This window comes from Onychostoma macrolepis, chromosome 19 (genome assembly GCF_012432095.1).
Source record: "Onychostoma macrolepis isolate SWU-2019 chromosome 19, ASM1243209v1, whole genome shotgun sequence".
NCBI lineage: Eukaryota > Metazoa > Chordata > Actinopteri > Cypriniformes > Cyprinidae > Onychostoma > Onychostoma macrolepis.
Window position 1 is genome coordinate 11,090,432 of NC_081173.1, and position 27,635 is coordinate 11,118,066.

The following is a 27,635-nucleotide window of genomic DNA, read 5'->3' on the forward strand; positions in this document are numbered from 1 at the left end:
TCCTTCAGTTCTCATCTGTGCCTGTAGGGGGCGCTCATCCCGCAGTCTTACCTGGCTTGTGGTACGTCGATGCTGGAAGAGACCACCTTGCGTTTTTGTTCCAGCAGAGAAACGGAGCGGGTATGATCTTTCTCCGGCTCCAGCGCCCGACCCGTTCGCTTGTGCTCCAGCACCCGTGGTTCCTCTGTGCTCTCCGGGCTGAGGCAGGGCGCCTCTCCTCTCTGCACGCCCCCATTCTGGCCCTGCGTTGGCCCGTCCCGCTGGCCACCATTACAGGTGCTCTGCAGAGAAAAACAAATTTGAGTTTCTTCAGTCTTAACTGTGTTAATGGTCTCTCCCGTCAATGAAGCCCTATTTACACCTACGGGGGCCGTTAATGGTATAGACCCCTGCCGCGAGGCTTGTTTGCTTGCAATCACGGAGCATTAGGCTGTATTTAAGCTGTTGGTAATGAATGCACCGGTCAATACAAACACCTGAACAATGCTTAGGATGGAGAAATCCCATTCGCTCATCTGCAGGCTCGTTTGTTTATCAGATCTCTGCGCTGCTGACAAAAGAAAAATAAATCCCCCTCGCTCTGCCATTTCCCCCTTAGCACAACAAGCCACCATCCGTGACCACACTGATGCAGACGAGCTCTTGCACGTCTCATCTGCACAGCAGCCGTAGACTTTTCTGTTGCACTGTGACTAAAGCTGCGGTACACTAAACCGCATGCTACAGAGAGGGCAAACAGGGGCCAAGACGGCGTACATCACTGTATGCACCAGCGGAAAGCATGATCTAACAGTGAGCAGTGAACAATCCAGATCATTATCTTACCGTAACACGATTAGTTTGACTGAGGAGAGAGTAAACGCCCATCATGCTGGGCTTTGAGCAGCTGTGAGTTTCCACGCTATAAAGTAAAAAATAACATGGATGGATTACCTGGCTCAATACTGGCCCAAGAAACTCTGCTGATAAGGGCTAAAAAGGTAAATAAAATACAAAACTGAGGATTACCTCACTAGTAGTGAAGTGTGGTATTTTAATACAGTTTCTTTTTATTTATGTGCCAACTGTCATTATTTACTCACGCTCGTGTTGTTCCAAACCTGTATGACTTGGTTTCTTCTGTGGAACACAAAAGGAGAAATTTTGGAGAATGCGCTGGCTGCTCTTTTCCATGCAATAACAATAAATTAGGATTAAGCTTTTAAGATTTAAAAAGAAGGATATTAAAGCACCATAAAATGTATTACAAACATGGTCTATATAACTTATGCATGATAAACCCTCTGCAGCCAAACAATTTTCATGAGATGAACAGATTTGTTAAAGCGGTGTCATGTTGTGCAAGACTTCCAAGCGTCAAATCAAAACTGCACAGTTGACAAGTTCAAATTTAAATTTCACACACTATTAAGTCTTTCTCTCTCAAGATAAAAACACACACCCTTGCTTTGTGTGCTTGTTTTTTTTTTTTTTACAGCCACAGCATTCTCACCTCATGTGGAGCACAGACTCCAAACTGATCAAATATGGGTCACAATTAATGTGCCAGTCAAACTATTCAAATGAGATCTTATTTTTGCTAAAGAGTTAGAGGATTTTAATCGATTTAAACAGATCTCGACTGATCTAATAACAGAATTAATTAGATTTGAGAGCAGGATGCACACAGATGAGCACTGGAAATTAATTATCTACAAATTATTTAATTATATTTGAATATTCACAAGAAAAACAAACACACAATGCAAATTCACACGTGAGATGCTGCACTTTAAGGTATGAGATATTCACTGTAAAAGGAATTATTACGCTCTTCGTAAAACCATAACAAAAATGTTTAAAGCTTGCATCTATTATGACCAAATAATCAACCATTTCATGTGAATAAAATGTAAACCAGCAACAAAGCCTTGGTGCATAAAGAATTAAACTGTTATACAGCCCGTGTGTGTTAATTAAATTTTGATATTAAGCAGTGGAAACAACAGGGGAACGAAAACAATCCAGTCCGCCTTTGTCTGAAAAAGCCACACTGTAACGCACTTAACACGAAGCCCCTCCTTACTATGCAAGTCAACAAGTGGCATTCCCCCAAGCCGAATGGCACTCGTTTGGGAATCCAGGCGCCTTGCCAAAGCCCCAGATTCTATGAGCATGACCCTCTGTAGAGCTCCGTTTTGCTGCCGTTATGGAGCAGCTGCTCCGAGACCATTAGCCCCCACTTTAGTTTCACATCCCTCCTTGCTTGCATTGCTTACATCTTAACTTTTCCCCATAATATGCCACCAGAGAGCATGTCAGCATGCGATGTATAAAATAGTTGCTCGAACAAAAAGTGGCACTGATTAAAAATTAAATGTCTGATTGGGAGTGCAGATTACAAAAACACTGAAGCATATCAGTTGCCACACTTGCCAAAAACAAGCACATATTAACATTACTTGTATGCCAGGAAACAGATAAAACGTGTATGCAAATATAGCATGCAAATTTCAGGTATTATGTTTATTTGGTTATTTATTCTAATTTATTTTAATTATTTCCATGCAAAGTCTTGCAGCTCTGGCTGTAAAAGAATGAAACAGAGCTGGTGCCGTTCTTGTCATTTTGACCCTCTTTGTTTTGATATGGCACCTCAGGCTGTATAACTTGATGACTGCAATTAGGTCATTATAAAATAATTAAAAAAAACCTTTGTATTTTGCAATTACGTGCAAGCAACGCACTCAGTAGTGTGCAATCACGCCAGAGTTCAGTGAATAAAATGAGCTTGATCTGAGCATTTGCTAAATATCAAAAGACCTATTTATAAAAACACGATCACTGCGCTAGCAATGAATGTCGAAAACACATTTAAAAAGCACTAAGAAAGAGCCGGTTGCAGAGGAGAGATGCAGACTGTTGTACGCGCGCGCGCACAGACGCTTCTGCTGGCGCGTGAATGCTGCAGAGCGTGTTTGTTTGCCACTGTTATCCACCCACTAAACTCAGATAATCAGCGGCTTACACTGCCCTACATGGTTATAGACCTCGACTCAAACGGCCACAAATGCAACAAAACAAGTCTAATTTACGACAATAATTAATCTTCTCGATCGGGGAAACTTTGTGTTTGTCTATATGCGGTTTAGTCGGATTTCATCACGCGATTGGGCTATAGTTTAATTACATCTATTTAGTCAATGTTCCCAGCACCTCTATTTTGCATCTTTCTGTCGCGTTGTGTTCGCTGAATGCAATGAACACCGCGCGAGATGACCGAGTCTCGAACAAATGACTCTTATGAACCGGTTCTTTTTAGTAAAAAAAAGATTCACGAAGCAGAGGAGTTGAGCTCACGAGCACTAGCGAGTTAGCGATTTGATTCATAGTGAATCATTCAGAGCCGTCACTGAGCTCACAACTGACTCCCTCGAACGAGTCATTTTCATTTAATGTTTATTGTAATACATTAATAAATTAAAAAATCAGTATGTTACAAGAAAAATAAGATAAATGTTTAATGAAATACACATGTAAATCTGATTCGCGCTAAAGGGAGAACGTTGGTAAGAATGCAAGACGACTGACATGATTTTTTCCCCCCTAAATATAAAAAAAAAAAAACGTGATATTTATATTACATAAATACAGTCAGGAGTGACATGATTTCAAACACACAGTTATACTAAATAAAGCTAGAAAATATGCATTTGAATCATTTTAGCACTTTTTGTGGCCAAAGCACCATTTTTTAGTTAGACCCTTCATCACAGCACAATGGTCTCCACTTAGAAAATATGAAAGTTAAAAAAAGTTAGAAAGTTAAAAAGTAAAGATGATATGCAATCAAAGTACATTTTTAATTCATAATGCACTTCGCAGTCTTTTGCAACTGTGCTGCATCCAACAATGGAGAGACCAAAAGAGTCAGAGTTTAATGCACTAGATGGTGAGCATGGACACCGGTTATTCTGAACGACGATTTGTATCAAGCAATTGTAGAATTTTGCAACTGAAAAGTAATTTGGACCCAAAATGTTTAATTTGAGGGGCCAACGACTCCCCAGTAGCATCAGCATTATTACTGCAATATATGACCTATTGTCAAACATTCAGATGAGAACAATTTGGACCATCAAACAAACAATCTCTCAATGCACTGTAAACAAGACTGTGTGCGACAAGCAGCACAACAACAACAAGCCCAGCTGACCACACACACACACACACAAACCTTCAAGCTCGACTTCAGCGGCGCTTTCGCAGTCATCTGTGCAATCTCTTCCTCGGAGTATTCTTTTAAGCTCCCGTCTTGCATGAGCACCGTGTACACGTTGCGCCGATGGCCGGTCGAAACATCTCTGTTGTCTTGTTTGACAGCCTGGATCACTCCCGTGAGCGGAGCCGCGTCTCCAGTTAAACCCGGCACGTAAACGCGGCTCCCAATGACCGAGCGCTTCACCAGCCGCCGCGTATGCATAGTTGATATATCAATGAAATGCGCAAATAAAAATTACTTCGATCTTTGCACGGCAATGTCGCTTTAAAAACAAGAAATATCACGCTGACAAAACCCGAACGGACTGACCGTCATAACGGGCCGAACATGCGAATAATACGACAACATTACCGCAGATCTGGACCGCATCCACATATTTCACCGGCGCGAGCAGTGAACCGTTACAACATGCAAATGAGCTACGCTTGATAACCTCTCTGTCCGTCTGACCGAAGCACCGACCGGCAACCGATATCTTTCTTCTGTCGACCTGTTTGTTTTGCTTGCCGTTCCCTTAAAGCTGACGGATTGTGGTAAAACACGGCGCGGAGCAACAGTTTTGGATCGATAAACACGATGTATTTTTCACAATACACACAGCGGGCATTTATGTGATAAATCACCGAGGAGCGGACCGCCGGGAATTTGATTCATATTATAATATAAATGAGCGTCTCCAGTGTCGAGGGTGCTGTTTTAATAGCTAGTTGTCACCCCATATCGCCGTAAATCCGGTTTCGTTTGAGAGAAACTCCATTCCGAAATATCCATCCGGGTTTTGTAGAGCCACTGGCTCTACCGGCGGAATGTCGCCTGTAAACATGTGCGCTCGCGCAGCCAGAGTGCGTTCTGATTGGCTGACGGCACACACGCCTCCACTCGCTCGCGCTCGCTTTCTCCTGCAGTTTCCCTCCAAACACAAGCGACGGGTGCTGCTGCAAAGACTTGGCTTCTGAGATTAAAACAATGACGCACGGATGGAGAGAGGAGAGTAGTTTGAGTAGTTATTATTTAGGTAGGCCGGTCAATGTTCATAACATTAATAACAGTGCTGATAATATCCCGTCAAAGCAGGGTTATAGGCGTCTGTGTGTGACCCGGCGAGAATGATTGACAGGCGGCAGGGATTCCCGAGGGACCTCTGTGACTGGACCCTGTCAGTAGTAGAATAACTGTTTATGGAAAATCACTCATACTCGTCACATACCAAAACATAAACTTGTCCGACTCTGACTATAATGCAAATATTTAAATGTATTTTGTTTTGTTGAGGAAGGAAATGCTGTTGACATATTTCTATTTTTGACGTCTTAAAGGGATAGTTCACCCAAAAATGGGGATCTTATCTTCACTTAGTCATCCTTATGTTGTTCCAAACCTGTGTTTCTTTCTTCCATAGAATACGACAAGAGAACAGCCTGTCTCACTATTAACATGATGATTATTTCTGGCTGAACTATCCCTTTAATGCATGCTTAAATTATCTTAAAATTCAAATGTTATAGCGACCTTTTAGAAAATTATACTCTATATCCACCTTATTCTTCAACGCGGAAGTGAGCCGTTTTCTGTGAATGTGCTATATTTCCGGTTCATTAGCTGCCGTAGGGAAATAACGAGAAGAATAACAAAGTGCAGTAAATGGTAAAACTGTTTGCACTACAAGCCAGTGTGTTCATAATTAAGATAATACATTAAACTAATATGGAAAGACACACCAATTTGCAATACCAAGCAGCAAAAAGAGCTGTTTTGCACAGCTAAAAATAGCTGGATGCAGATGAGACAGAAAGCCAGACACATTAAATTTACAAATGGCCGCGACCGCTCTTATGGGAAAAACAAGGTAGTGTAAATGTCTGTAGACATTCTACATGTTGTCACCGCTTCACTGCCATTCACAGCTCCTCTCCCGTGGCCTCATGGGATGTCCATTGGATTTGCTCTTCAGAATCTTGTCTGAAGTAGTAGGTGATTTGGGTGACTGACCATTCATGTGCTTTTCACCTTCTGTTTTCTGTTTTCATATTCGGGCATACAATTTTAAATGATGGCAAATTTAAAATTATGACAAATAGTATCAATGTAATGTAGGCTACTGTCAGTCACAAACTCACAAACTTGAATACAGTGAAAGTAACAGTATATCCCAGAGACTTCAGATACCTGTCTCTTTCCTTATTTGACCACATACTGAAATAACTTTCAAGCAGACACATGGAAACAATCACTGTTACAATCCATTTTTTAATGTAATGTTTATTAGTTATCTAAACTAATGTTTAAATTTCACTTTTATGTATTTTACATTTATTCAAAATGACTTAGAAAGCATTCAGACTATACATTTTACTAGCACATGCTAAAATTATGAAATTAGTTGTAATAAATACTGTAAGTATTAGATTTTTGTTTTTCATTTAAAACATGCAGTAAGAAATAAAGTCTTTTTCTATTGTTGATAAAAGTGTAGTTTTTTTTTTGTCAAAATAGTAGAAATGATAGCAGTAGATGTAACATACTGACACTATTACAGTTTTAAGTGTGTAATTTGCATCGATTACAATTTAGAAGTAATCCACCCACTTGTGTGCATTATAAGCCTTAATTGAACATTTTTACCTTTGTGTATGGTTAAACACAAACATGTGCATGTTGTATATGCTTGTCAGTGTGAGTTCTGAATCGATTGCAGCATTGATCAAAGAACCGCACCTCTCGCAGTCTCTCAAAGTATAATATAATTACTGTGTGCTTGTGGGCATAATTTGCTTATAACAAACTGTCATATAACCCCTTAAGGCATGGCTGAAAAGATTTCATCTTTTGAACAACTTATGAAAATAAAAAAAATCTATTCAATGCCCTTGTTTGCTGCCGCTCCCTTATTGAGTATACTTGCATTGAAAATGCATGTTGTTTTGACCACAGATTCAATCAATATCTTGCTGTACAGTGAAATATGTTCTTTAAAGGGATAGTTCACCCAAAAATGAAAATTCTGTCATCATTTACTCACCCTCAAGTAGTTCCAAACCTGGAAGATATTTTGAAGAAAGTTTGTAACCAGGCTGTTTTGGGTCACCATTGACTTCCATAGTAGGGAAAAAAAGAAAAAGAAATAGTCTACTATGGAAGTTAATGGTGCCCCAGAACTGCTCTGTTTCCCACATTCTTCAGAATATCTTCCTTTGTGTTCAGCAGAACAAAGACATTCATACAGGTTTGGAACAACTTGAGGGTGAGTAAACGATGACAGAATTTTCATTTTTGGGTGAACTATCCCTTTAAGTCCCCTAATACCAGTGCATTGACATGATAATAAAACCGCCTTATCGAAGGTTGTTTTTCTACACTTGAGAATTTAGTTTAGTAGGATGTATTGACAGATTAAATATCAAGAGATTATTGTGCTTTTGTGCACTAAGCCAGTATAAATGTCCTTTCTTGTTTTAAGATTGCCATGATGCAATTATGCTAATGTATATATAAATATCAGTTGAATAAACATGCACACACATTATATTATTAGTCCAGCATGTTGTTTAATAAGCAAATACCACAATACAAAGATTATGATGAAATAAACAAATGAAAAATTCATTCTTATTTACAACGTAATACACAGAATTTGGTTAGAGGGAGAAACCAAATGTTCAATGTTTCACCATGATATTAAATAAAACAAAAATCTTAATATGGAACCTGTACCAACACGACGTACCATTACAAGCAAACACGGACAACATTTGGACTCCATCCACAGTCCTTAATTAAACCTCACGTTTTAAATAGTGCTAAAGAACTCCAAACAAATACATATTCCTGTTATTAGCCTTTTAAATGTTAATAAACCTCCTTTAAACTTTCTTTGATTAAAAATGCATCTAGAAAACAGTATGTATTCCACTGACTCTTAAAGTTTCATTAGTTCCTCAATACAAACAAACTATAAAAGTTCCACGTGCTGTCATTTGAGAGCTGCTGCCAATTATTACAGAACTATACTTAAACATTGACATAATTTAATAGATCATAATAGTCTTTTGAATATTTACAAGTGTCTCTTGGCATGAAGTTGTCCCATGCAGCGTCTGGATGCGCTATGCTTTTTTGATTATACTGCTACATGAATGTAAAAGCAGCTAAATGCATACCTGATAATAAAGTACATAAGCTGCCAGGCAAAGCTGCAGTGTGGCAGTACCATGATGTCTCTTTTCTCCTGTGCTTTTCAGCCTTATGAAATGTTGCGTACCGATTACATGTAAAAACCAAACAATATCTGAAATATATAATGTATCTGATACTCAATCAATACAGCTGCATCAATAAAAAAAAAAAAAATCACACATACATATTGATAACATAGCTCAATTACATCGCAAATGGCAATAAGTGAACAATTGAAAGGATGTGAACTCACACCAGCAATAGATAACTTTTCATTAATACCCTTTTAGCACACTCATAAATAAGTGTGCTTAACTTTGCGTACCTAAAAGGTCACTTCCTCACCAGAGCCTGTGAGTCAACACACTGAATATAAAACATTTTAAACGGCTCAGAATGATGGCAACATTTAAATGTTCCTCTTTTATATTTCGATATGCGTTATGTGAACATCGCTTGCTTACTACTTGTGAAAGTAAATGCTCAAGCAGTTCTGAATGATTAAAATGAGTGTAGTTCCTTAATGGACTGAGCTGAGAGGTCTACTGTTGACTCGATCTGATTGGGTCTCTTCTTGGGGTTATATAAGGACACAACTCTGTCAGTTGCTCAACTAGTATCACGTGAAAACGGGCAGGCAGAGTGGAGCTCACAGCAGGTGCAGCGTGCAAACGCGTGGAAACTACTAGTACACATTATGAATAAAATATTTCTCGTAAGAGCACAGCCACTGGTGTCACTTTGTTTTGAAAAGTGGTGGAGACTTGGGAAGGGGGTTACACAGATGTTCTGCTTATGTCACAAAACAGTGAAGGCTTAGCTCGTGTATACTAATTAGGATATGCAAACATAATTAATCATGATCTTTTGCTATTCTGATAAGTGATGTACAGATCACATCAGTAAAGTAGCATATTTTATATCAAATCTGAAATAACATTAGCATTATACATTTTTTTTATCATTTAAACTAATTTAAGTCACATTTGTGTTGCTATGTTCTCAATGCAGCAGTTGTTCTTGCTTAATATTCATACATGTGTTAATGTTTAATCTTTGGTCTAGCAAACAGTATTCCTTTGTGTATAAGAGGTTTCAGGCTCTAATTCGCCCTAATGTAACTCTTTATTTTAATAAACCATAATTACAGCTGTACATTAGAGGATATCAGTAGTGGGGACGCATTTGTTAGCATTTTGTTTTGTGATTTCTCTAGATCGGGAACAAGCTGTGGAAAGCGATTAGAGCCCGTGTGTGTATTGGAGAGCAACTGTCATTGTTGCCCACATCAACTGCCCAGAAAACATTGAAAATATCAAATGCTCTGAAAAGTCACGCTCAACAAATGGAGATACCATCTCTGTATTAGATACATCCCTACTGCAAGCTATTTCATAATGTGTGGGGACAAAATTGGCAAAGTGGTGGGAACATATCCGTCATAAATAATGCCAATGAGGGGCACCTAATGGGCAACTTGGGTTTGTGGTACCCAAATATTCACATGAATAGAATAACAAACCCTTTTCTGAGCGACTCTAGAGTGTTTCATTTCCTGTGCTGGGTCACAGGTCTGAATGAACCCTTTGAAAAACAATGCGCTGCATAAATGCTATGCTTAAAAACATTCAATCAGGAAAGGTTAAAAGGTTAGTTCACCCCAAAATGAAAATTCTGTCATTAATTACTCACCCTCGTGTCATTCCAAACCCGTAAGACATATTTTTGATGAAATCTGAAAGCTATCTGACCCTCCATAGACAGCAATGCAACTGAAATGTTTCCAGGTCCAGAAATGTATTAAATATAAAGGTAAAACTGTCCATGTGACATCAGTGGCTGAACTTCAGTTTTGCGACGCAATGAGAATACAAAAATAACAATTTACTCAACCATTCTTCTCCCCCGAGTTACGTCTTCCGCCATTTTGGAGAGTACCCAAGAACGTATTTGACGTGATCAGTGTTGTTTACATTCGGGGGAAAAGCGCGCGCATGAACGAAAGCTGTGTAAAAAGCATTGTTTAGGCGAAAGCGTGCGTATGCATTGTGATACTCTCTAAAATGGCAGATGACGTAACTCAGGGGAGAAGAATGGTTGAGTAAATTGTTATTTTTGTTTTTCTTGCGCAAAAAAAAACTATTCTCGTAGCGTCATAAACCTGAATTGAGCCACTGATGTCACGTGAACTGTTTTACCGATGTATTTACTACGTTTCTGTACCTGGGAACATTTCAGTTGCGTTGCTGTCTGTGGAGGGTCAGATAGCTCTCCGATTTCACAAAAAATGTCTTAATTTGTGTTCTGAAGATGAACGAAGGTCTTATGGGTTTGGAACGACATGAGGGTGAGTAATTAATGACATAATTTTCATTTTGGGGTGAACTAACCCTTTAAGTGCATTATATTAGCAATACCACCCCAACTTCCACTTCTAAACCTCAGAGAAGTGATTTCTCAGTGTCCACAGTCCCTTACATGGGTGGTCAGAGACGAGAGATTTCCCCGTTGAGACCCAGTTCCCCCACACTCTCATAGTCAGGTTCCACTATCCCATTGCCCTGATGAGCCTCTTCAGATGCTTTGGAGATCTTGATGGTCTCGTACCCAGGGTCTGCATTCTCTGTAAGCCCCTCCGGAGGCTGGGAGCCAAGAGCTATTGGGTATTCATCCCCAACCGTGGCGTAAAGATCACTGGAAGTCGACTCCGGCACCATTCCCTTGATGTCTCCAATGCTGCTGTAGTCATTATCAGTTTCCTTAGAATTCTTCACTACTTTGGAGTACATGTCTGATAACTGGAATTGGAAATGTAACAGTGAATAAGACATCTTTACTCCACAGACTTGGTTCAGTGCAATATTAATATGCAAATATTATTAATTATTGCAAAGACTTCAAGTTGGTCTGTACAAGATGCTGAGCTTACCTCACTGTCCGGAGACACGTTGTCTTGAAGCTCTGGAGTTGTCAGCAGGGAGTGTAACTGTTGGACAATGATTGAAACAAGACCATTAGTTAAAAGCGCTTCATATTTAATCAGTTTAAATATACAGTAGCATAGGAACTGGCTCACTTCAGCTGACACATGCTAGTGTCAAGGACTGATTGATGCAAAAACGAAGCCACTCATTCATTACTTAAGAGTTACTGATTGAAATCAAATGTACAGTTCCTCTCCTAGCAAAAGTGGTTGCATATTTACAAATAGAATCAATAACGGAGTCATTAATTAACAAAGTAAATCCTACAGAAGATCAATAGCAGACACCTTGGCTGTTGGAGAAGAATATCAATCCCTGTCGCAGTCACCTCACTGACAGACAGATTACAGTTAAGCGGGAAATTAGCTATAACCCATTCAAGATTAATCCTTAGATGTTTAAGTGCCAAAATTTCAAGCCTGTTTTGATGAAGCCATCTCACCCCGTGAACTTGAGGTGTGCTTTGCTTTGATATGATTGTGCAGAATGTGCATCAGGGACTCGCTAGATGTGCTTTGATATTGGTTTAATTAGCAAAGCAATTAATTTAATAGCCCATCCTTCTGGCTCCGCAAAAACACCCCTGACCCCAACTAACAAATGTCTCTTACAATAGGGCTTATCTGCTAATTCACTCTTGCCTTTGTCTCTATCCAGCCCTCTATATTAATTAAAGTGTCTCTTCCATTGATTTGCCCATATAAGAAATGAATAATTATCGGAAGCGTTTAAAAGGCACTGCAACGTCATCACACAGACAGTCACAAAGATTAGGGTTTTTGTGTGTGATAACATCATTACACACAGATACACCCATGCATATCTATTTGCATTAAATATATTAAATAACATATACTTATTCATAGTGAAATAAATGTAAATTTAGTGAAAATATTTAATATGAAAATAAATGTATGCAATTTAACATTAACTTAACTGTTATATCACTCATGAAAGCAGTACCATAACAGTTGCATCTCATGCCCTGTCAAAACTTTATATATATATACTAAGAGAATTCACTGATATTACTATGAATGGGAGAAAGTGAAATGTGCAATATGGTGGAATAAGTCTGCCTTATGAATAAAAGAACCAGACGCTGATTGGTAAAGTCATTGCATCACAGCAGTTATTGTTATAAGCTCCAGTTCCCATAAAAACAATCTGCACAGGACAGCACATTTGATAGATATTGTTTTTTAACGCTATTTGAGCATAAGAAACAACACTTATGGCAGAATTCATGTCAGTTTTTATTGCTGATTTGAAATATGTTATCTACATGTCAGTTTGGCAAGCTATTTCTCCATTCAAGTAGGTAGAAGTTGGTCTTGCATGTCTGAAATAGCTGCCTGGAGGCGTTCCAAATATGGCCGCAGAGTGAACTGACTTTCCTTAAAAGGGACTTTGACTACACCCACAAACACCTGCGTAGAGACCTGAAGTAGACCAAGCTGAATAAAAACGTCATTTATTTTCGCCAAATTTTGCGTAGTACTGAGGTGGAATGCAATGACTGGTGGATCTGTTTGCAGCGCCCTTCTTACTGAACACATACATTCCCCAATGGCTGAATACCCTGTAAAGTTCACATTAGATCATACCCTGACTGTGACAGGATGCTGAGAGTACGGCCCGGGTGTGAGGCAACAGCCTGTAGCGCTGCGCTCAATGGTGTCGATTAGTATTTGCTTTTACACAGTTCCCATGCATCCTTTGACAAGGCATCAGTGCTAACAATAAAAGTCCTTCCCTTCAGCAGGAGACTTCTGACTGTTGATGTGCTGAAATCACAGTTTATCAAAGACAGCTGCCCTCAGTCCGTCACGCTAGCATAGTGACAGTGGCACCAATGCATAATGACACACATGGCACTCCGCTCAAGCCAGGCTTGCATGCTTCCCTCAAATAACCAAACATACAGTGCAGTCCACACCATGAACTAATGAGGCGATGTGTCCAATGTGCGTGCATGTGTTACAACATGTGCTTGTCAATTCGATGCATCCCAGCTTAAACTGAATGATTCTCTTGGTCAAACACAGACTGTTGTACCTGTAAACACATGCTTTACCGTCTCATTTATCATGAGGGTGAGCTGTCAGACATTGGACAGCTGGAACGCACTGATCCCTAAGCGCATATGTGACTGATAAGATGAATTACTGCAGCCCCATTACACGTTTACATCAGGCCACAGCGAATGGGATTTGGATTGATAGGTGTCAAGTTTAAACCAATGGTGTAGTAGGAAACACTTTACCCCAAAGGGTGCAAGTAAGCGACTTAGTACCACTGCAAGAGTGCCAGTGCCAAATCCAGTGGCCAATCTGGAATCATTAAACACATTTACAGAAAGGTTGGGCAAAATTGGCTCTGCACTGGTTTTGAATCAGTAACTATTGACACCAGAAGCCCAAGGGGTGGCAAGTTTTCAAAAGTCATGATGCAAAACAAAACTTAATTGCTTACTGGTAGCATTCAAATTGGTTCAGCTGGTGAACATCTCATTCCCATGTACGTTGTGCCGCATCAGACACTTTCTTTCTGAATCCGACTAAAATGATTTTGTTTACAAATATCAAATGTGGATACTAATTGCTTGATTGTAATTTTATTAGTTTGATGCATTTTTAGTGTTGGGAAGGTTACTTTGGAAATGTAATAGGTTACAGATTACAAGTTACCTTATTTAAAATGTAATAAGTAGTGTAACTATTTCAGTTACTTTATTAAAGTAATGTAACTAATTACATTTGATTACCTTCCTAAATTTCTAATGAATGTTTTCAACTGTTAATTTTAAAACATTTAAACCATACAGGGTTAACCTTACAGTAGTACTCAACACTGATTACTGTCAGACTTTCAAAATCCTTCATCACTTGAATTAAGATTAGAATAATTTAATTTTAAAGCACAGCCACCATAAAATCTTGAACACCTATTTTTACTTTGAGATCATTCTGAGGTTAAATACAGATTTAAATCATAAAAAGAAATGGTTTAATAGCTATTATACTGTTTTTGAAATCAAATCTCTGCATAGCTATGATAGGAAACACTGGCATCTAACAATGCCTTGGAAAAAAACAAACAGTTCATCTTAAAAAAATAAAGCATATACATAAACCCAAATAGGGAATAAAACAGTTATAGAATAAGCAAGTGTCCTATTCTGTGTCATGAACTCCTGAAACATTGGTGTCTCATATTTTAGAACAAGTCAATGCTATTTGGGAAAGAAATTAAATAAATCTGTATATGTGTGAAAATATTCAGACGTAACCCCCTTTGTAATCATTAACATTTTCATAAGTAACTTTAATTACACCTTTTTCTCAGTAACTGTAACTGATTACAGTTACATTTATTTTGTAATTAAATTATGTAATTCCATGACATGTAACTAGTTACTCCCCAACACTGTGCATTTTAAATGTTAAAGTTTGTTCTCAAATCTTACAAACAGTCTGTGATGTGTTATACTTATCTGTGTGCAAGTTATATAGTAACATACTCCATTGTGTCATAATGCACCTCACAGGTCCGTAGAAGCATGGGTCAGTTTTGGGTAGATCTCTGGCTGAGCATGAAATCTAGTACCGTTTTTGGTGGAAAAGACATATAATTGATCTTGAGTACAAGGACAAAGGAAACAGAAATACAGGGCAAAAACACCAAATGAGAACAACAAAAGGAGAGAGAGCGAACATTAGAGCAAAAGAGAGAGATTGACAGAGCGAGAGTGCAAGAGGGAAGTGATGAACAAAGGAGGTGCAGGGCGTCCTCGACTGGTGACAGTAGCGTGTAGCTGTAGTGGATGCTTACACCGTGTGCAGACATTGACTGCGGGCGCAACAGCAGCCTGTTTGCTCTCCTCTACAGATGGCTTCATTTGTATGCTACAGGCGCACGTACGTATATCACCGTCAACCTAAAAGATTGTAATTAAACTGGAAACACACTGTTCTCTATTATTCTCTTGCAGTCTCTAAGTTTAGCTGGCACTGGAGAATGTTGGTGCAGTTCTTTTTTGGTTTGTTTCTGAGATTATTCTTCTTTGTTCTCAATTATACTGTACGTGTCAAAGGGTCGCATCACGCTGCATATGAGACGGAGTAGCTCCTGCTGAAGGAAGTGATAACTGCAGGAGAGCAACTGATGCTGAATTAACTATTTTAACCTTTTAATGAACCTTACAAAACCAGTACTGTGGTGGTACCGAGGTATCAAAGGGTATCAAATGATAATATGATGGTACTCTAAAATGGTACAAAAATGCTACTGGTGATTGCCATATTCAATTACCGTAAGACTTAAATGCTACTCCAGGGGTGTCCAGTCATGCTCCTGGAAGGCTATTAGTTAAGTTTAAGCCTAATTAAACACATCTGAGCCAGTCAATCAAGATTCTCAAGATTATTTGTCACATCCAAATATGAAAAAGTTCCCTTCTAGGGTTGTCACTACATGATATCAGAAATCTTTGGGGGGGGAAATGGGTAATCCTCAATACCAATATACTTCAGCACCCCTATTCCCTACCATATACTCTAGTAAGAGAAAAGTGATATATGGTACAAATATAGTATACAAAAAAATACCTGGATGACCTACTACTTCTGGCGAGATTCTGAAGTGTGCATCCAATGGATTACTATCCCATGAGCCCATGAGAGATGATTCGTAAAAGTTTGTGAAGGGACATGACTAAAGTTGTAGTCACATGATAGTGGTGGATGTAATACGCATGGACTTCACAAAGTAATTTATTCAAATGTAGAACCTATTCTTAAAGGGATAGTTCACCCAAAAATGAAAATTCGGTCATTATTTGCTCACCTTCATGTCGTTCCAAACCTGTAAGACCTCCGTTCATATTCGGAACACAAATTAAGATATTTTTTATTAAATCCAAGAGCTTTCTGACCCTCCATAGACAGCAATGCATGTTACCAGCTACCACGTTCAAGGTCCAGAAACAGTAAGAACATAGTCCATGTGACATCAGTGGTTCAACCGTAATCTTATGAAGCTACGAAAAGACTTTTTGTGCTCGAAGAAAACTTAGTAGTTCCCTTGCTGTCTATACAAGGTCAGAAAGCTTTCGGATTTCATCAAAAATATCTTAATTTGGTTTTACAGGGTTTGGAACGACATGAGGGTGAGTCATTAAGGACAGAATTTTCATTTTTGGGTGAACTATCCCTTTAAAGTGCACAGTTTTGGCCGCAGCGACAAGAAATGATATGATAACAGTCCTTCTAACATATCAGGTAGTACTGAGTATCAAAAAAATCCAGTACCTGTACAACTTCTGCCAGGCAAAACAAGTGCAGGTATGTTATGCCTTGTGGTGATGTGGATTCATGCAAGGAAGTGTACTCTATAGTTTTCTCTACAGGACAACAATGGTACTTTCATAATAAAGAGAGTTTGGTAGCCCCACCTGTCCATTCGGAATCTGCTGATTCTCATTCTCATCCAGTACTTTGTCTGGTACAGGAGGTGGTTTTTCATCCTCAGGCTCTTCGAAATTCACAATGGCAGCCGAGCGCCTGGCCTCCATGTCAGTGCTGTAGCGGCTCTTCTTGCTGAGGTTGACGGAGGCGTACTCCACACCATTGGGCAGCATGGTGTGGTCTGGTGTAGCGGGGCTTGGGTGGCCGTTAAGAAGAGGCGCGGGTGGTTCCTCTGGGCTTAGTGTACCGTTGGGGAGACCAATGTCCTTGAGTTCTTTCACCGTCTCGTAAAGACAATCCTCGACACTGACATCACGGGAGGCGCTGTCCTTCACCACCTCGTACGTGCCTTCTCCTGAGGGAGCTTGAGCATCGATAGCTGTTTTGAGGGTATCGGTGGGTGGAATGCTGGGTAATTCACGATCCTGGTGATACTTAGACGATCTGATCTCTGATTGGCTGGACAGCATATCTTCTGAAGGCTGGGGACTTGTGTCCATTGTGTCCGTTAGTACTGAGGACAATGGTAAGTGGAAAGAGTGAGAAAATCTGCTGTAGTCATTTTACAAACAGTGTCAATGAGACATTGCTGTAGAACTGTTACCTGTACCACTGGTAAGAGGCCCATTATGAGAGCTGCTGACCGCCAAGTCAGTCCCATGGCTCTCTACTGATTGGCTACATACTTCCTTTTCTGACACCTGCAGAGAAATAGGATATAATATGTTACCTATGCACTATATATGAAATAAAACTATTCAATGATGCAATCGGCTTTCAGACTGCAAGCTAAAGCAGAGGATCTCAACCTTGGGGTCACGAAAACACACAGGTTTGTCACAGATTAAGGGATCGAGATGAGATACATGCTAGACTTTGCATAGTTACAAAGTCAAAGTCAATGATAAAACTGACTGAATGTGAAATGTAATTGGTCACTTGTGAGATGGTAACATGCATAGCTTAATTCTTTGACACTGGTGGGGGTGCAAGAATTTAAATAAAAAAATGGGTCATGGACCAAAAAAGGTTGAGAACCCCTGCTATATAAGGAGACTGGAGACAAAGACACTTGGATTGAGCTCTTTGTTTGCATCTTTAAACCATAGCAAAAACACCATGCAGTGGCACTATGGGACCACCTAGTGGCAGGTCATTGAAATGCCTGTTGCCAGGGTGATGAAGTCCTTCAGATACAGGAGGTTAAAAGCTGAGAGCCACTCAGATTGTCACAGCAAGACAAAGACCCCATTTAACCTGTCAGGCTGTGACAGACACTTCCATTTAAACGAAGCCCTCCTCAATATATTGACAGGCAAGATGTACATTATCGTGCAAAGGTTAGCCTTCAGATATCCATCAAATCTATAGAGGTTTACAGTGTTAACAGAGAGATAATGTGAGACATTTGCTTAATCATGTCAAAATCATTAATACTCACTTTTTATAATACAGAGGGTCTCGACCTTGAGGTCATAGCCCCATGCTTGTCGCCAAAGTGGTTATCTGCTCAATTTTCATAGACAACTTTATATAAATATGTAGCTCCTCTTAAGCTTAAAATGTAATGTAACAAAAAAAATTTGTTTATAATTTTTTTTTTTTTACAGTTGATTAAACTATAAATTGCTCCAATTTAAATTCTAATCAATTAATTACTATTATTTCAATGGAATTTTTCCATTTAAAGTTTAGGGACTGTAAGATTTCTGTTTCTTATTTTTTTTAAAAAGCCTCTTATGCTCACCAAGGCTGCATTTAACTGATCAAAAATACAGCAAAACAATAATATTGTCAAATATTTCAAATCTGAAGAACATTTATATTTTACTGCATTTCTATTTTAAAATGTAATTTATTCATGTGATGCAAAGCAGAATTTTTCCAGCATCATTATTCCAGTCTTCAATGTCACACGATCCTTCAGAAATCATTCTGATACGCTGATTTGCTGCTCAGGTGACATTTTTTGTAGCTTAATATTTTTGTGGAGAGAGTTATACATTTTTTTTTCTTTTGACTCTTTTGATTAATAGAAAGTTCAATTGAACAGCATTAGAAATCTTTTGTTATAATGTAAAAGTCTTCAATTAAATGCATTCTTGATGAAATACAATTTAAATTTATTTAAAAAAAAAGAAAAAACTTGAATGGTAGCATACAGTATATTGACCATTTTAATAGAAACATTTGTAAAACTTCAAGTTCAATTTACTGTCTTGATTAAAACAAAGTTAAATTCCTTTTTAGTTTGAGGCAGCACGATCTTTTGCACTCAGTTATTTGACAAAGTATCTATAAGCCTATATGGTTTGGTTTATACAAGTGATGGTTTATCTCTTTTCTAATACGTGGCAAGATGCCAGCTGAGTTTTATAGTGGTACCCAGTGGTATAGTTTTTCACCATGCTCAAATGATTTGTTAAAGTTCTAGTACAAACAATAACAATTAAACCTGACTAAGTAGTAAAATGTGTTGTTATTCTTAATGAAATCTTCAAGTCATTTAATTTACTCCTGCGAAATTCAAAATGAATCGCAAACCTCAAAATGTCGAGAGCCCAGTTTCTGTCGTATTGTATGCATAACCAGTGAGCGTTATTAACAGCATTTGCATAAAGGCCACAGTTAAGATATTTTTACAGCTTTCATGCTGCTGTTAGTGTAGTGCACAGCACACAAATGCAGTATGCATAGCTAACGATAAAATTTAGGTAAACGCACCCCGATGAACATAATAAACATAAAATCAACATCTGGCTGTGTGGTGCCCTCATGATCTGTGTATTGCACACGTGTGCTCCACAAGCCTTTATAATCAGTCAACAAGCCACAAACACATGCTGGTGGGCCCCCTCATTTAATGACAGTTACAATGAACGATTCATGCGTAAAAGAGTGCCACAGACCCTGCCTATACAGCTGTTATACATGTGCATATGCATGTGTGTGTTTTAGCACTCAATTATGTCCTCAGTAGGTCACACTAATCTCCTGACTGCTAAACATCTCCTGAACTCTTGAACTCTGTCCTTGGATGATAATTTCACAGAAAACACCCACTCAGATGCAACAGACCCAGAGAGAAAGGCAACTCATGCATGAACTTTCTCATCTCCCTGCAGCCAAACAAAAATGTTAATCTGTCTGCTTCATGCTTTCCTCCCACAAACCCCGGGTCGCACAATGACCGTCCATTCTCTCCTCTGTTCTCCCGTCTTTACCAGGCCCCCGAGCACAGCGTTCACACATTCTCATGACTAAAACAGTCTAAAGATGGTTCATGTAATCTTGGGACTCTCTGTGATTAAAAATGCCTTTTGAAATGAAAAACGAGGAATGGCCACAATGAGGCAGCACAGGCTTAAATCTCTTAGATGGAAAGCATCACTGAATCACATGCTTACCCCATTCATCAGGTTTTCATGGTCTCCTGGCGGCCCCCCTTTTTTCTGCCTGTGGAGTCAGAGGGAGAGAATTACTGAGAAATTTTGATTAAGTCTGTAGATTTGGCTGTGTGCTCTAAATCTATTGTCTGTTGCTTTGTCTTTGTGTGGCAACATTCAATATCATATTCTAAGATGCAAACTAAGCCTTGTTCTAGACGGCAAAGCATTTAAAATAACATTTAATATAGTACTGAATCAAGGATTAAGCTTTATCTGCTCCAAAAGGAAACAAAAATACTTATGTAATTCCTTCTTATTATATAAAAATAATTTAAATCTTTTTATTTATTTTTTAAAGGAAAATTACAACTGATCTTGTCAAGAAATGCATGGCAAATTAATTAATTCCATGACATGTAGGCCTACTAAATATTAGTGAAAGACTAATAAATCAGTGACAGACGGATATATTTTTGTTATTTGCCATTTTTATTTATTTTAAGATAATGACTGAAAATTAAGAAATGAAATCCAAAATATGTAATACCTTTTTAATATTAACAGTTAGTATTCAAAGTGCACTTTTTGTTTTCAAATGATTTAGTAAATTTTGAGTAATTATTGTGTAAAATAAAGTTTCATTTAATTTCAATATTTTTGACATCTAATTTACAGGAGGGGGGTGGGGGGTGGGGGGGTCTGTGGAATCCTGCAGAATGGATTTATGGTAAAATGTGGTAAACTGTGTTAAATGAAGATTAGATCATAGCTCTCAGATTAGTAGATGAAAACATAATAATTTAGAAAGCATAATTAAATTAGGCAAAATATTGCCTAAAATTGGATTTTGTGATGATTGCCATTCCAATTCTTTGGATCTTTCTGAATATGCAGATTCCATATGAGCCTGCTCATTTGTTGACAAAAATGTATTTTATATTGGTATTAGCTATTAGCTATTATCAGCTACTATAGTCTGCTCTATAGAATTAAAATATTAGACATATCAAAGAATAGGAGTGTTTTAATGATACTCACCCCTGGCAGCTTGCACACAGCAGCAGCAGGACAGAGAGCAGAAGGAAAGCCGTGAGCGCCGTGAGCGTGCCTACAAGTGCCAACTCCCCTTTAGCCAGCGCCGCCACCCCTGCGACCTCTGACCCCATGGCCCCTGACCCCAACATTGCACTCAGCGCAGGAGCCATTATACATCACAATGATGAGTCGCCTTCATCGACCAAATGCACCTCACTGCAGAGGCTGGACACAAAAATGGATAGAGCCATAGAGAAAGAATGGGGGAGGAGAGAAGAATAACAGATTGATGTTTGATGGTCATCCAAAAGACCTTTGTACTTCACAGAGTCAGCAAACCAAATCAGAAAAAAAATTTGTTCCAGATCCTGAGTCAGATTGTTAATATATTTTAGAAATTCTGTTAAATAATTGAACTGATAATCTCAGATCCAAATGACGTCATGGAACAAACTTGCAATCATCCCTAACTATGGTAGAGCTCTTTGTCCACATGAGTTTTGCGAATCCTCATCCACAAGGTGGCAGACATGTGCAGATGCACAATCCTGTCATGCGGTACCGCAGTGAGCTCAGCCTGAGGCTCCTTCAGAACAAATGGCTCTTGGAAGTTTCACTCAGTAACCCAAACATGTAGGCTAGTTTCATTTGACAGCGAGCCAGATTAAACAGAGTTCTGGTCCAGGATGATGTGTGATGGTGGGCCCCACCTCCACAAGCTGAATAGACAGATAACAATCAAATGGCTGGCATCCCAGTGGAGACTGAGGCCCGGGCAGCGCTTCTGATCTTTTGTGTGAGGGGAGATGGACAGCACAGCTGCCTCTCTGAAGGGTGAGTCTTTCCTCTCCACTCGCTCGAACTTTCCGATAAGAAACAGCAGAACGAAAGCCACCCAAATCCACGAAGAACATGAAGTTGGCATTCGTTCTGGACAAATCCAAAGTCTTTATTTTCAATGCAAATACTATCGTCCTACTCTTAAAGTGCATAGTTAATGCATACCAGAAGAAGTACTGTAGGTTTGTACGAGATGAAAAAGGCAATTGTGCTACTAGAGAAACTATATGCAAATATTACTGAGGCGTAGGCATTAACATATTAACTGATTCTAATTCATAAATAATGCCTGTTAAACAGTGCAGAATGTCTCCTTAGCACTAGTTTCAGTAGTGGAGGTTTTATTTGAATACTGAGAGATACATCGATAATCATATCAACAAATATTAATAAAAACATATTTTTACATATTATATAATAATATAAAAAATAATATTGTAAAAATGTTATCTATAAAAGGGATTCACAAACTTTTTTATCAGCAGAACCCTTTTGACTTTAAATATTTACCTATGGGAATTTAAATTAAATGTGACCCTGGACCACAAAACCAGTCATTTTTTTGGAATTGAGATTTATACTGAATAAATAAGCTTTCCATTGATGTAGCCTATGGTTTGTTTGGATAGGACAATATTTGGCCGAGATACAACAACTTGAAAATCTAGAATCTGAGGGTGCAAAAAAATCAAAATGTTGGGAAAATCACCTTTAAAGTTGTCCAAATGAAGTTCTTTGCAATGCATATTACTAATAAAAAATTTAGTTTTAATATATATTGTAGGAAATTTACAAAATATCTTCATGGAACATGATCTTTACTATCCTAATGATTTTTGGCATAAAAGAAGAATCTATAATTTTGACCAATACAATGTATTTATTGCTGGCAATTGCTATAAATATACACATGCTACTTTTGACTATAAATATACCCGTGACTGTTTCTGTTGTCCAGGGTCACACATAATAATAACACCAACAACAACACATTGTCACGTCCTCTGTCGTGTGTGTTAGTTTTTGTGTTCCTGTCCTGTCCTGTCCTTGTTAAGTGTGATTATTAGTTAAGTCTTGTCCAGCCGTGTTTCGTCTAATTATCAGTGATTGTCATGTGTATTTAGTTCCTGCCTGTTCAGTTAGTTTTCGTCTGGTCTACTCGTTATTCCCCGGTGTTCCTGTCTGTGTCAACCTTGCCTTGTCTTGCCCTGTCCTGATGTCACCTTTTAAAGACTATTATTTTGAAGTTTATCCTCGTCTCCGTGTTCCTCGTTCATCCCTGCTGTGTGCACCGTGACACACATGTACATGTTCACGGTTCACTGATGCTGGCTAATGGTCACACGTAAATAAATAAAACATTTCATTGTTTTTAGTAAGCGTTTCATTTAATAATAATTTTTATTTATTTTGCTTTTTAAAAAAAAATCATAATTTTCTTTTATTAATATCAGAAAGAATCATTAAAAGCGTAGCATTAACTGTATGCTATTTTAGGAATCCTATTGTGGTCAAATCGTCATTTACCAGCATCTTATGCTAAATTATTTACTCTCTTCCAAATAATAATCTATACCCTTGATAGCCTGTGAGTCAAATACTGTATGCATCTGAGTAAGATAAAAAATATGGATATCATAAGAAAACATTTTTAACATCCTCTCTTTTAAACTGGATTCAACTGGAAAAGACCTACCACAAAAACCTCAAATATGTTAATATACTTGGGGGGGTGGAATCCCCCAAAATCTGTAAAAACACAAGCAGATTATTAAAAATCAAGTCTTGTACAGTTCTCAGTACAAAAAAAAAAAGACAAACGAGTCCTACCTGAACACTTGTTTGGCTCCGGTGATTGTTGCCTGCAGGGAAACAGAGAGAGAGGGCGATTAGATTCGGGAAGGGAGCTCTGCACATACTGTAGTACCAGAACATCTTGACGTGCAATCCTGAAATTTTCAGATACTTTTTTGTCAAACTTACAAACAACTGACTATAAATCACAACTGCTTACATAAGCATTATATTATAGAGAAAAAAACTACACAGAACCCACAGCAAGCAACTCTTCTATGCGATGAATTCTACATTCATGGTCTAATGAAGACAATGGATCATTGGTTCCCAGTAGCAGAGCGCTTATGAGTCTCTCAGCATGAACACATCTCAAGCATCTGCTAAAATGCATGTGAGCACCAGCATCAATTTCCTTCTGAGGAACAAGCACCAAGAACTTTATCTAGATACTCACAAATGTGCTCCAGAGTAACTATAGCAACTGTGATCTGAAGATAGTTTGTGCAATGATTTCCTCTAATGATTGTATTTCAGGGAGTATAACATGCTGAAGAGAGATGTAAACCACGGTTGCCGTGCATTTGCTAAGGTGATCAGAGGTGTTTAGCAAGATGTGATTGCTAGACTGTTTTGGGTTGTTCTCCATCCTGAAGTCTCTACAACTTTTTATAATATACCTAAATCCAGTACTGCTTATAAAACTATAGTAAAATAAATATGGGACCAATTCTCACTGAATGAAAATTCTAAAAAGGAAGCGATTCCTTCACAAGGAATGTTAGGATTGTGTGTTTCATGCCATATAAAATAAGGCACTGGAAAAGCCATTTGATGGGGGAATGTGTTTGGAAAGGCTGTAGTCCCAGATCGAGATGAGCAACTGTGGTCTTTGGCAACACTTTGGGCAAGCCATTGGTCACTTCTTAGCCAGAGTCATTACGGATCACCAGATCATGTTTAAGAACTGTGTCCATCTGGATCCTTTAGTATATCTGTGCCTATAAATTCACAGCATCTCACTGTCAAGGTAAAAAAAAAAAAAAAAAAAAAGAGTGGATAAAAAACCATACCTACAGATATTTGGCTTAAAGTTACTTTATAGTTACAGACGACCATACCGCAAAGACTTTCCTCCCCAGGGGTCACAGAAAGGGTGGGATTTTGTGGAAAAGCACAGCTGGGTTGCTGCTGAGAACGCATACGGTAAAAGATTCTCATGCGAACGCCAGCGGCATCTCCTGAATAAATAATTGCACTGGAGCAGGAGTAATGCAATAAGGAATTTTGTGGATGCTCTGTTATTGTAAGTTTTTCTGCTGACAGAAGCTTTGATAATAACTCATCTCCAGGAGCGCGCTCTAAAAAAAGAACATTGTAATACTGCAGCATTTTGTAACCCCTTATGGAAATCGTCGGCATTCTTTGTAGCATAAAATGCTGAAATATTTGCAGCAGGAGGCGGTTAGAATAGTAGAGTTTTCATAGGTGTCAATCAAGAGGCCATTAGCTTATAAAACACCAACGGTTTCACAGCTTCTCTTTGGCCACGTTAGAGGAGAATGACACATTCGACATATGCCGCGTTCTGGCTCTTTGCTGGACACGGGGGTGCGTGTCGTCTGTTGTTGCATTGCACTCACTGCGACAGGATGCTCAGTCTGCTTCGGGGCACTTTTAAGTAATTTAAAGGAATAGTTCACCCCCATTACTCACGTGTATGTCATTTCAGACCCATATAGATTTCTTTGGAACACAAATGAGCAATTTTGAATTTTTTTTCTATATAGTAAACATGAATGGCTTGGAGTTATGAAAAAGCTCCAAAATTACAAAAGGACCAAAAAAATCATGCACTACATTTCAAGTCCTCCATCTGAAATCATGTGAAATAGACCACTGTTCACTGAAAATCTTGACATTTGCCCAAGCTCATGATGAGTTCATGAGAAAAGTAGCAATTTTAGATTCATGAATGAATTGTTCTTTTGAGTCACATCTTTTCAATGAATCATGTGATCCAGTTTACAAATGCAGTCTGAATGAGTCCTTCTCAGTGAAAGACTTGAGTCGTACACTTCTGTTCAAAAGTTTGGGGTCAGTATGATTTTTTATTTGAAGAGATTAATACTTTTATTCAGCAGGGACATATTAAATTCATCAAAAGTGGTAGTAAGGACGTTCATAATGTTACATAAGATTTCTATTTCAAATACTATTCTTCTAAACTTGCTATTCATCAAAGAATCCTTTAAAAAATCATAATTTATCACAATTTCCACAAAAATATTAAGCAGCTGTTTTCAACATTAATAATAATAAATGTTTCTTGAGCACTAAATCAGCATATTAGAATGATTTCTGAAGGATGATGTGATATGTTAGGAATATTTTCTTGACCGTAAATCACAACCGGTTACATAAAGCTGACACTGAACACTGCAGTAATGGCTGCTGAACATTCAGCTTTGCCATCACAGGAATAAATAGGAAACAGATATTTTAACTTGCAATAATATTTCACAATATTAGACTTCTTTCAAAAACATTGTGACCTCAAACTTTTGAACAGTACTTGGACTGGGTGATATGACCAAAATCTTCTATTACGAAATTAGTAATTTTATTTCACTGTAACAATATATATTACAATACAGTTATTTTTGCTTTATATAAGGTCTTTGTGATATCAAAATCTTTGATACTGTAGAAATTTCATGATACTTGCCATCTGTGTCAGTATCACCAAAAAAAAGAAAAAAAAAAAAAAAAGAAAATCTCAAGCTCACTGAAGACAAGTAAACAGTCAGTGATTAAATAATAAGAAGCTAATTACAAGCAAAAGGACAAAACTACAGTAGAACAAATAAACAAGAAATGCAACATACATTGTATAAAGTAATTTAATTCTATTAAATGAAATATTTATTTCTAAATATACTAAAGTTACAAAAGTGATTTAGTCAAGAGCAGTGAGAGATTTTCTCTCTTTTGTTGTTTGATTAACATGAATGACAGACAGCAGGAACATTAGACTGCTGTCACTTTAAGAGCTGCCCAGATCCAATATACTGTTACATGTTTTCTTTCTCAGCTGTTTGCTTTCATTTAAGACCTACTGTGTTTACAAGGATACTTGCAAAGACAGGCATTTTTGACACACACAAGTGTGTGAATTTAAGGCCTATAAAGCGGCAAAAATAACTCGCTCTATGAGCACCGCCTTTATGTGCGTGCACCTCTCAGACAGTGCACGCACATAGCGAAATGAGTTCTCTTTCGCTGTTGATTGCATTTCAACCACAACGCTTAAAAACACGTGCAAACGATACGTTTTCATGACCACACAGCACAGCAACTAGTAACCGCGATAAAGGCGATAGTTCCAGATCTCTACCACTTGACAAATTTCTACCGGTATATCGCCCACCCCTAAACAGTACAATACACAATATTTATGATGCTTTTGTATCCTTTTTGAGACTTGAAAGCTCTAGTCCCCATTGATTATAACTGAACAGAAAAAATCAATACATGATTAAAAAAACATGTCTCAAATGACATGACAGTTATGTAAATGATCATAAGACATTAGATTTTGGCTAAACTAGCCAGATTCCAACATTTAAATCCTGACATGCAACACTCCAGCTAATGTGCAACAACATTCTTCAGTTTAACAAACTGACCA

The 27,635-nt window shown here is 38.2% G+C and overlaps 2 protein-coding genes across 9 annotated transcripts in view; both read right to left on the reverse strand.

The window, feature by feature from the left end:
• znf704 (zinc finger protein 704) overlaps positions 1-5,008 on the reverse strand; it is a 53,984-nt gene extending 48,976 nt beyond the window's left edge. For 2 of the 5 annotated variants that reach the window (XM_058754418.1, XM_058754417.1), the window contains exons 1-2: positions 4,217-5,006; positions 52-281 (exon numbers count right to left, since the gene is read on the reverse strand). In XM_058754418.1, coding sequence (XP_058610401.1) covers positions 52-281; positions 4,217-4,462 — 476 coding nt within the window. In that variant the 5' untranslated portion in view covers positions 4,463-5,006. Of the gene's footprint in view, positions 1-51; positions 282-825; positions 902-1,082; positions 1,120-3,195; positions 3,221-4,216 lie in introns of those variants that run through there. The other 3 variants (XM_058754420.1, XR_009267407.1, XM_058754416.1) reach the window with 3 other exon arrangements.
• A 5,738-nt stretch (positions 5,009-10,746) lies between these two features.
• pag1 (phosphoprotein membrane anchor with glycosphingolipid microdomains 1) overlaps positions 10,747-27,635 on the reverse strand; it is a 53,259-nt gene continuing 36,370 nt past the window's right edge. The window contains exons 2-9 of one of the 4 annotated variants that reach the window (XM_058753700.1): positions 23,981-24,012; positions 23,847-23,899; positions 21,314-21,535; positions 20,294-20,342; positions 17,491-17,587; positions 16,874-17,400; positions 11,364-11,420; positions 10,747-11,232 (exon numbers count right to left, since the gene is read on the reverse strand). In XM_058753700.1, coding sequence (XP_058609683.1) covers positions 10,921-11,232; positions 11,364-11,420; positions 16,874-17,400; positions 17,491-17,587; positions 20,294-20,342; positions 21,314-21,480 — 1,209 coding nt within the window. In that variant the 5' untranslated portion in view covers positions 21,481-21,535; positions 23,847-23,899; positions 23,981-24,012 and the 3' untranslated portion in view covers positions 10,747-10,920. Of the gene's footprint in view, positions 11,233-11,363; positions 11,421-14,941; positions 15,021-16,873; positions 17,401-17,490; positions 17,588-20,293; positions 20,343-21,313; positions 23,900-23,980; positions 24,013-27,635 lie in introns of those variants that run through there. The other 3 variants (XM_058753701.1, XM_058753698.1, XM_058753699.1) reach the window with 3 other exon arrangements.